Source organism: Citrus clementina, unplaced genomic scaffold (genome assembly GCF_000493195.1).
Source record: "Citrus clementina cultivar Clemenules unplaced genomic scaffold, Citrus_clementina_v1.0 scaffold_9, whole genome shotgun sequence".
NCBI classification, from domain to species: domain Eukaryota; kingdom Viridiplantae; phylum Streptophyta; class Magnoliopsida; order Sapindales; family Rutaceae; genus Citrus; species Citrus x clementina.
This window is the reverse complement of record NW_006261964.1, coordinates 21864577-21875843: the sequence shown is the minus strand read 5'-3', so window position 1 is coordinate 21875843 and position 11267 is coordinate 21864577. Positions and strand designations below refer to the sequence as shown.

The following is an 11267-nucleotide window of genomic DNA, read 5'->3' as shown; positions in this document are numbered from 1 at the left end:
ACCTGAATCTTCGGCAACAAACCAACCTCCTCCAGCTCAAACCCAGCCTAGTTCCCCCAGTCAAAAACCATCCAATGGTCCATGGTTCACATTTGATGATCTTCCATCCCATAAATGGCATGACCGACTCAATGAAAGATCTTCCATCCCATAAATGGCGTGACCGACTTAATGAAGAAAGACTTATTTTTCCACAATGGGTTTGGACGACAGGATGGAACTGTCAGACTGACTTTCAAACCACCTCCCAGTGCTCCACAAGAACCTTCTCGGCAACACACGAGTTTATTTCTTTCAAACTTCTATATCTTACAAGAGAAGAGAGAACTCCTTATATAGGAGAAAACTCAGGAAGATAGGATAAGATTCCTATCTTTTACAAAAGTAAAAGTAAATATACATCATGACACACCTAGGATGCGTTTGCCATCTGTGATCAACTTTTGATCACAGATGGCAAACGCATCCTACAAACTGACACAAGTGATGAATCATGGGGTGCCATCCTCCTCGAATACTAACAATTAAATAAAATTAATATTATTTAAATTTATTAGTATTTTAGGGTTTTATTAGTAATCTTTGAAATTAATTATGCAATAATTACATTTATATGTTATTTTTTATAATATAAAAATGATTTATTAATATAGTATTATTAAATAATAAAATAGTAAAATATCATGTTATATTATTAGTAATATTATATTATAGTATAATGTATTTCTATATATATTATTTATTATAATATACTATAATTTAATATTTTGTTGTAAGAATATAATTCTATAGAATTATATAATATAATATATAGTATTATGAAACAATATAGTATTACATTGTAAAATTATTTTTATTCATTAATGTCGAATATAATTGTTTAATTTAACTTTATTTTTTAATTTAGTATTTTTCGTAAATAATAAATTATTAAATAAAATTTATAATAAAATTAAATAATGAAATTAAATAAAATTAAAACCATTTTTACGTATTTAAAGTAAATAATTAAAATGATTTTATGTAATGAAAGTAAAATAATAAATTATCGTTTATTTATTAAATATTTAGGTTTATTACTATCTTATTTTATTATTTTTATTTAAATATAAATTAATATTAAATAAATTTAAGTTCATTATAATACTAGAAGTTAAATGATTGTATTTAAAATATGAAATGTGCTTTATTGCAGGGGCAAAGCTAACACCATTTTTTAGGGTGGGCTAAATTTTTTTAATTATTATTAAGGTTCATGACACATTTGAGATAAACCAACAATTCATTCCAATTAGGAAGGTTTTCTTCAATTACAGGGTCTTGCTTGAAATTTTCAAATCAGGCATGCAAACTAGGGAATTTGTGTAATTAAGTAACAAATTATTTCCAAAAATCTTACCCGAGCTACAGCTCAGGTTAGCCACCATTTAGCTTCGCTTCTACTTTATTACAATACATTCTAAACCCTATGCTCCATATTTATTTAATACATCTCTTATTGTATTAGCCACCTTTATAATGCAGTATAATGTAACCAAAAATTGCAGGTGAAACATGAGTTACACAAGAACATGTTAGCATATATATATCCATAATGTTGATTTTGATGATAACAAACAAGATTAAGAATGATTAAGTTTTTAAAAGCTCAAATTATTTTAAATAAATCATTATTTTCATAATATAAATGTTTTATACTTAATGAAAAAATGATTTCATGAAATTGGTTATTTTCAATTAATGGTCTAAATTTAAAAAAGTTTTGAAACTCTGGAAATGGACTTATTTGTAAAGTTTTATGATGATTTGGGTCATAGTATAATTTTATGAAGTTTGGGGCCAAACTGTAATTTTACAAAAATAGTTCAATGTAGCAGTCACTGTAGAAAACGGCGATCCGACAATTTGAAAATCCAGCCCAACGGTCATATTGACCGTTGGGCACTAACGGCGATCCGACATCTAGTTAACTGCAATCCGATAGTGAGCAGAAAGTCAATAGCGGCTAGTTTTCAGCTCCAACTATAAATAAGCTCAATCCAATTCAAACAAAGGGAGATCCAAGAGTTATCATTGAGCTTGCTATTGAGCATAAAATTATTATTGAGCTTTGAACTTGTTTTTGTTTCTTTGATTCACACACTGAGCATTCATTTGTAATCAAACACATTGTGTGAGAGAAAATTCATTTGTAATCTTTATCCTTGAGAGATTGTAAGTGTTGGGATACACTTGGATTAAGAGATTGTGGATAATCTCTTGTTGTAAAGGTCTATTGATACCTTGGAAGTCAATTGTAAGCGTTTGAAGCCTTAGGAGGCTAGCTTAGTGAAATCCTCAAGCCTGGTGAGCTTGGAGACATGGACGTAGGCGAGGGTTGCTGAACTACGTAAAAATCATTGTGTTTGCTCTCTCTTTCCTTATCTTTTTATATTGTGATTGATTTATTTGTTATTGCTTTAAATTAGTTTTGGATTTGCATTGAGTTTTGTTTTAGAATTGAATAATATTTAATATCCTAATTCACCCCCCTCTTGGGTTGCCTAGTTAGTATTTAGAACAAAGTTTTAATACAATACAATATAATATAATACAAATTGTCAAATGCACGTATAGTGTAGTAGGGGTGTTCGCGGATCGGATTTTACGGATTAACATCAATTCATATATGATCTACAATTTTGCGGATTATAATTTTTAAATCCAATCCACGGATTGATTAAACTCAATCCAAATCCAATCCATACGTCTGTGGATCGGATGCAGATTTGACTCAATCCATATCCAATCCATACGTCTGCGGATTGGATGCGGATTTAACTTAATCTATATCCAATCCACCATTTTACGCATTTGTTTCCGAATTAAAAATTTTTAGTTCTCCCCAATCCATGAACTAATGAAATTAAAAAAAATCTAATATAAAAATAATTTTACTACCAATTAAATTTAAAATTGAATAAAATTTAAACAAATTAATTGTTTAAATAAAACTAAAATAATACATTCAAAGTTTCAAAATATAGCACATCGAGATTAAGTGTTCATATAAACCTACAATAATACGTTTAAAGTTTCAAAACATAACACACTAAGATTAATTGTTCAAATAAAATTACAATAATACATTAATATAATACCAAAATTAATTTTTCAAATAAAGCCACAATTAATTGAAATGGCCAAGTTTCTGAAACCAAACACAGTTTGATCCTTCACCAGGGCTATTACACTTGTCGAAAAGTGGTGATTATGGAGCCATCAACGATGGGAATTAGGAGAAGTACGGGTGGCGATCTTGAAGGTTGTGATAGTGCAATTGTTTGGCTGGAACCAGTGATTGTGAAGTGGCTCGATGAACTTGGGGAAGAAGATGGCTTGCTCTCGCTGGAATCACGCGGCCAACGTCCTTCAAATCGGTGTCGAGAGTGTATCGAACCAATATTGGGTGTTGCTAGTGCCTGTGACGACGGAGAAGCCTAGGGTTTTTTGTTTGCAAATTGTTGGTGACTTGGCGTTATGTTGTTTTGCTTTTGGGTGACTTTGCAAATTGTTGGTAACTTGGCGTTATGTTACTTTGCTTTTGCTAGTGCGTGTGACTTTACTTTTATTTTGTTTTATAATTTTTACAAGTTATATTTGTATATTTGATTATTTAATTATTTTTTATTTAATATTATTATTGGGTAATGGTTAAGATATGTTATACTGCTTATGTAACTATGTAATGTCACATTTATAATATTCTTTAATTAAATTTATAATAATTTTTTAACTAAATATATATATATATTTTTTTTGCGGATTCACGGATATAGATTTACAAAAGTAAATCTATATCCAATCCATCGACTGCGGATTTTTAAATTTTCAATCCATATCCAATCCATGGATCCACGGATCGGATTTATACGGATCGGATTTTCACGAATCAGACGAATTGAGTGGATCGGATTGGATTCTGAACACCCTATAGTGTAGTGACTTGGCATTGTTCTAAAAATAAAATAAAATTGTCACCTGCAAAACACGTGATTCACTCAAGTCAAAGCCAATCAAATTGGCGCCAGCTTACTGGGTTTTATTGAGACTTGAGAAGCTGTTCAAACCACCCCAAAGCCGCTCCATAAAAGGGGCAAATCACTGTAGGCATGAGAGGCTAAGAATGTGATTAGATCAATTCTTTATACCTAACGGTTCAAGAATATCTGTAAAACTGTTCTTGATTCATCCCTAAAGCTGTACGTGTTGATCGATAGTTCTAAATATTGTTGCTTTGATTTGCTGTGTGATGCGCATAGACTATATACATATTTTATCCTTTATTATATATTTGTTAGTTATTTTTATTTGTTATTTTTAATTAATTCATTTACTCTATTGAATAAAGAAATTAATGAAGACCAGGAGAAAAGTGTATAAAAGATCAAGAATTGGAAAGAATTAAGGAATTAAAGATTATTATTCTTTTCGTAATACATGCACGTGAGAAGCATTATTTTTACTAGAAAATCTGCACGTGAAGAAGAAATGATAAAGGATGATTACGTAGGCGAGCATGTGCAAAGCATTAAAGTTAACAATTGTGAAGAATTAAATTGCAATAGAGCGGCGTTGGCTGGCTTAGTGGTTATCCAAGGCAACAAATTGAATTCGGTAGATTTGCCTTACAAAAGGCTGTTTTTGTTTGCAATTAGAATCCAAATTGGATTCGGCCAATAAAGCATATGGAATTGGCAGCAACATTCATTCAATTCTCCCATGGCTAATTTTATTTATTTTGTTACTCCCTATTTAAGTATGTTTCAACTAATTTTTTTATACTTAGATTAGGATGAAATTTTATTTCATGAAATAATTATCTTTTTATTTAATTAATTTTTTAAATATGTTCTTTGATAATTATGATTTTTGTTTTAAATGATTGATTAAATAATTATTTTTTTCATCTTTAATATCATATATTCTTGATAGTTAAGAGATTATTTGATTCAATTAAGGCTTGGTGAAATAATGATTAAAATGATTCTCTTTGATTATTCGTTTTTTAATAAATTGGATACATAGACTGTTTTGGAAAATTTGATTCTTTGTTTTTCAATAGGATACATAGGATGTTTAGAAACTTTACCTTCAAGTGAAAAAGAACCTACATTAGATTTGATTACTTGAGCTTTAATTGTTATATTCATGAGATTATTGATAATTAGATAATTACTAATTGAATAGTGATGGATTCTAAAACCTTATTAACCGTTGTCTTATTAAAATCTCCTTTGCTTTAATTGTTTTCTTATTTTAACTAGTTTAATTTCTGTTAAAACTCAATTTGCTCAATTATGTTAGGATTAATATAGATTTTAGATTTAAATTACATTTTCCAATTTACAGCAATTCTTATGGGTTCGGCTGAAACGAATCGCCCCGAATCCCCCCGGACGAGTCAATCTAGTTTTATCAAAACGGACTTAACAATAATCTAATTAGTGAGGATTCTGCCGAAAATTCGGTAGAATCTCCTTTATAAATATAACACTCTCAATTTGCAAATAGAAATATAACACTCCCAAAATAATTCAATATACAACCAACTCCAATGATCAACATCCTCAACAAAAATACTGAATTTTACTCAAGATATCTCCAGAGTCTCAAAAGATAATATTATAACTAATATTAATATACCTCAGTTTATTCTTAATCCCAAAAGAATAATATAGCAAAATTATACAATCCCAAAAGAACGAGATAACCAAGATATCCTAACAAAAGTCATATATATCTTCTAACACCATCACGTGGCCAAGACTCAAAATATATTTATAGTCCCTGGGTCGATCTGGTGTACCTGCAATCTCCTGGTGGTAGGGGAGGGGGGGAGAATATAATAAAAACGGGATGAGTATAAAACTCAATGAGCTCAGTGAGTGGATAGTAGTTTTTGAAAATTAATTCTTACTTTAAAAAAAATAATCATATCATTTCCAAACACGATTTCATCAAACCATATACGAGAAACCAGTAATAAATCATTTAACATTTAAATCATATTACTAACCAGGAAAAGCATATATAATATCATACCTAATAACCATGAAAATTATATCACAATATCATATAGAATACATAAATCTGAAAATCATCACCAAACAGGTACTCAAGGGAATAATCTCATCGCATCCGGACCTCAACGGAAAGGCAATGACGTACTATCTAGGTACCGTCACGCCCCAGAGCTACACAGATAGACAGAAAAATACCATCTCATATCTCATCATATTTGTGCATGCATAATCTAGTCCCCAAAGGACAAAAGCGCCCAAGTACATGACCTAAAGCATCTGTGTGTACTCAAACGCGCCCCAAAGCCTGTATCTCATATTTATCATCTGTATTTGTATCACTGTTATCATCATATCATATGCATATGTCCCCAAAAGGTAGAAGCGCCCAAACACATGGCTCAAAGCTTCTATGTGTGTTCAGACAGGCCCCAAAGGCCTCTCATCTCATCTGTATCACTGTATTTGGAGGGAGGGATATTGTCCAATGATTTTAAAAAGCAATCTCTATACTCATATTCATATACATTCTAATCAATACTTAAAATCATACATTTTCTATCATTATCACATCTAAATCCACTTTTCCCATCTTTAAGATACTATCATATTTTATTCAAGTCGATACGGAAAGCCATTAACCAAACATTTTAATATAATATCAATGCATGAATAAAATTCATTTTGAGAAAATCGACATGTGTTAATTCAATTGGATGTTGAGGAGGACTACTCCCGCCTATGGGTTAGGTAGACACGGTACATTAATCGGAGTGCCATGAGAATTTTAAAATGGACCACCAATTTTCGGTGTTCCGAGGAGTCCCCTATAGTCTCAGTATGGATATTATTTCCTTACTGGCCTGTCTACTTCATGCACTGTAAATAAGCATTATTTTCTATTGCATCAACTATTGGTAAGCCATTGTGAATTGAGCAAGCTACTGCCTCTTTAGCTCCCCCTTCTGTAGCTAGGGTATTAGTGGGGTATGATGTCACTCAACCTCTGTTGCCACGGATACAAATCGGTGTGGGAGATTCGGGATTTTGGCAGGATGTAATTTTTGAGAAAATCCTACTCTACTGTACTTCCTGCAAGCACCTTGGTCATACTATTGAGACGTGTTATGTGGCCAATCCGTGGCTTCGTCCCCAGCGGCTCAGTGGGAACTGGCAGACCAGAGTAGAAAAGGGTAAGAAGTCAGAAGTTTTGCCGTCAAATACTCCACAACCCTCAGATACTCCACGACCTGAGCCTTTCATCACTAAACAGATTACGGATGCGGGGTCTCCAATTACCAATGTCTTATCTAAGGAGAACCAAGCTAACATTACAAACTCTACTTTCGTTCAGGAGCCGATTGCCCAAGATGCCACGACTCATGATTCTAGGGTCTGAGAACCTCGGGATCAAAGCCTTTCTCCTCTGCGGAGCATTGGTGAGTATAATCCACATCTTCATCGAGCATCCAGCACAGATTTTAGGCATTACAATTCTCATAGTGATAATGATGATAGTTCTGACGAGTACCTGGCAAATAATGAACACTTTTTGTCTACACCTGAGAATTCTGAGAGAATTGACTTTAGCCCTGATTTTAGCATTGCCGATCAACATTCGAAAAAGGGCATTAAATTACTTGCTGGTAGCAAGTATCGTAAGAAATATTATAAGCATCTGCATTAGTCATTTTTATTATACTTCTTATGTGAGGTTATGCCTTAATCATTTCTTTTATTGTTGTACTTATTTCTCTTGATTGAAAGTTTTGGTTTATTTCCCCCTCTTTCATTATTTGTTCTAAATGACAGGTAGGGGTCTTGCCTAACCCCCACCAATAGAGTGATTCTAAAAAAAAAGTTAACACTTGAAGTTTTCCTGAACAGAAATTCAGATTCAGAGAGGATCTTAATCCGTAAAAAGGGTCCTTGTTTTAAAATAGCCAATAGAATAATATATGACGCTAAGTCCCTCAATTTGGTTCAATCAGATTAGTTATTTTTCTTGTCTTACAATGCTGCCTTGGAAAATCAAAACAAGAAGCTATCATGAAAGCCATATATTTATATTAATTATTGAGTAACATGGTGCCTAACTCTGTTTCAACATCTTCACTTCATTATGGAACATTAGAATCTAATTAATACTGCAGCTAAACGGCCCCTACATTTATTTATATTACATGAAAGGATAAAGATAAGTGCGAAGGATTAAATTCCTCTCCTAGTACCAATCTTGAAGTACAAACTTGTAACAGAAAATGGCGGTGATCCTTATCACTAGTTTACCAATTCAATATGCGTAAAGACACTTGAGTCAGCTGCCAGCTTAGCATTACTGTATCAAAATGCTTGTTTTGAAAGCCAATAACATTAACGTCCATAGCATTAGTGATTGCTCTTGTCATGCAATGTTGCCTTGGTTAACCCAGAAACCATAAGCAAGTAATGGAAATTCTTAGCCCTATTTTAATTAGGTAATTAACAAAATGGGTGAAAATCACTGAAGATGAACAAGATATTGCCACATTGATCTATTGCATTTTCTTTACTTCAGCCTAAGATGATTAATTATCAAGCATTACCCAAAAAAAAAAAGAAAAAAAAGCGAAGTACGAAAAGGGGACTTTGAAAAATTGCAGGAAATAAGTACAATTGTGCACAAATTCAATATAGAAAAATTCCATTCCTCCTCATTATATTAATCCAATTGATCATCTTGATCAAAATCAAATCAAATGCTGATTCAGTATCCGTTTTCTAATGAGATCCACGCTATCAGCATCGGAGGTGAATACGAGGTAGTACAGTCCCACAGACTGTAGGGATCCGAAAATAATCGCAAAAATAAGGCTGTTTGCGAAGATGAACGCCGGGTTGCCACCAGCAGTCTTGTATACACGATGTTCAACAGCTAGATGGAAATAATTGACAAAGAGGATTGCTATAGATTGCCACACAATATGATCAGGTATATAATGAATCTGCAAAAGCATGCATTATTGCAATAATACAAGAAATTAAAATCTATATTAGACTCAATCTCAAATGATAAATTAAAACTGTTAGAAAAATAAAATTAATCTTAATTAATTAATTAATGATACCCTGCAATCCTCTGCCTTGCTATGCACTTGATGTGGAAGGATGAAAAGTTTCTTCCAGTCCTCCTTCTAAAGTTAACAACATGAAAATGTAAAAAGATAAATAACATAAATAAATAATCACGTAAAAAGTAATATAATCAAATGAAATCATGCTCAGGAGCGGACCTCCTTGTTTACGAATATACGAGTACTAGTGGTAATGCATATCAAATGAATTAAAAATTACCTCCTGCCAGAGTCTCAAGTACTTGTGCCATTGTGCCGCAGCAAGTAAGAACAGGATTAGCATCATGAAGCATTCGAAGGCCACGTAACAAATTGCAATAAAAGCCTTCTTCTCAGTACCAAAACTGTTATTGGTCTCGGAAAATATGGTGTATAAGACCGCCCCGGTGACTCCTACCGTCATATTAACTATGTAAATGATGAACTGGAGAGAAATAGGAGATCGTTGTAAAGATTGAGGAGATCAAAAGAAAAGAAAAGAAAAGAAAAAAAACAAAAGTTCAAGTAATATTCATGATTAATTTTATTACTCCAATTCCTAATGATCTCCAATCCAGTGAAAGCTTCATGGAAAGGAGTGGCTGCTGTTTTGTAGAATCCATGACTCATCAATGAATTATTCGCTGCAAAACTAAGAAAAACAATATCGAGAGTATTTACAGTAAATTAATCTGGGATAATTTTTAAGTGCGGACTTGAGCACTTTATAAAGTGTGGACTCTGTCATTTACAGATGGTAAGCCACAATTTGAAATCGGTTGTTGAATTTTGGCATAAACTCTAATTAATCAAGTACTATAACATTTTTAATTTAAACTACAAACAATTGGTTTTTAATTAAATTTTTTAAATACTTATGTTTGAGAGATAAAAGAAGGGAAGCACCATCGGATGCACCTTCACACAGATATATATAGTCTTTTTCTCATTCAGATGCTCTTATTTGTGTTCGATTATGTTCAATTTATTATTAAATATACGGTTTAATAGGGTCAATATGCAGTTTAATAGAGTCAGTGTTTAATTAACTATAAAACTATATGGCTTAATTGCTTGTTCACCCAAAAAAAAAATTAGGATACCCGTATGAGAGAATTTCTTTTCTACACTTTATAAACTTTGATTAATAGTTCTAGTCCAAGTAAAACACTTTAAATCCCTATTTTGATATAAGCACCCTGTAGGAAGTGTATCAACAACAAAGAATCCGATACAGCCATTGATTGATGAGGATCAATAAAGATTATCGAAACGAATAAACAACAGCAAAACTACATCTACCAATAAGAAATACAAGGATTTGGCCAATATTTTTTTGCAAATGATGATGCATAGAGTGAATTAATCATCACGATATTAACTAATTTAAACTATATATAACTGATTAGCTTTTGTTTTGCTCTCTCTTCACAATTCTCTCGATTTCTGGAACTGTACCACCTCACTTTGACCTCTGATGATGCTGTAGCATGAATCTTATCAGAAAACGGATATTGAACCGCCAATTAGTTTAATATCTAATTTCATTTGCATTTGATTTGATTTGATGATACTTCTACTACTGGAAATAATCAATTAAAGGATGATGTTATATGATCATCTCTAGTTTAAATTTCTATATTGAATTTGTACACAATTATAATTATTTTCTGTATCTTGTCTCGAGTCTCTAGTTAGTTAGCTAAACAATCCTGAATTACTAACAAACATGATTCAAAAATCAACGGCTTTGCTTCATTACTAATTGAAATATATAGAGAACATTGCTACAATTATGGTCATCTGTGACCAAAAGATTCATCATAGAAAATATCAAATTCGTCACTAAAAATAATTTGCAACAAAAAACATTATGGTCGCAAGTTGGACACATTAGGGCTGTTAAGGAAAAGTATTTGCGACCACTCTACAAGATGGTCGTAGAATATAACTTTTAGTGTAATACCCCAGTTCTCCTAAGGATATTTAAGTCTTTTTAATTTTTAGTGATCTTTTTACCTTAGTATAAAAAGAATAAGATGTCTTTTCCATTATATGAGAGAGAGAGAGAGAGAGATGGAGAGAAAAGAGAGAAAAAAAAAAGAAAAAGAGA

At 32.0% G+C, this 11267-nt stretch overlaps 1 protein-coding gene across 1 annotated transcript; it reads right to left on the bottom strand.

The window, feature by feature from the left end:
* Nucleotides 1–8791: 8791 nt before the first annotated feature.
* Nucleotides 8792–9818, bottom strand: LOC112099872. Its single transcript, XM_024187380.1, has 4 exons — nucleotides 9706–9818; nucleotides 9396–9599; nucleotides 9170–9235; nucleotides 8792–9046 (listed from the first exon to the last, which is right to left on the bottom strand). The coding sequence occupies exons 1-4, from the start codon at nucleotides 9775–9777 to the stop codon at nucleotides 8792–8794; spliced, it is 597 nt and encodes a 198-aa protein (XP_024043148.1). The 5' UTR covers nucleotides 9778–9818.
* Between the last annotated feature and the right edge of the window lie 1449 nt (nucleotides 9819–11267).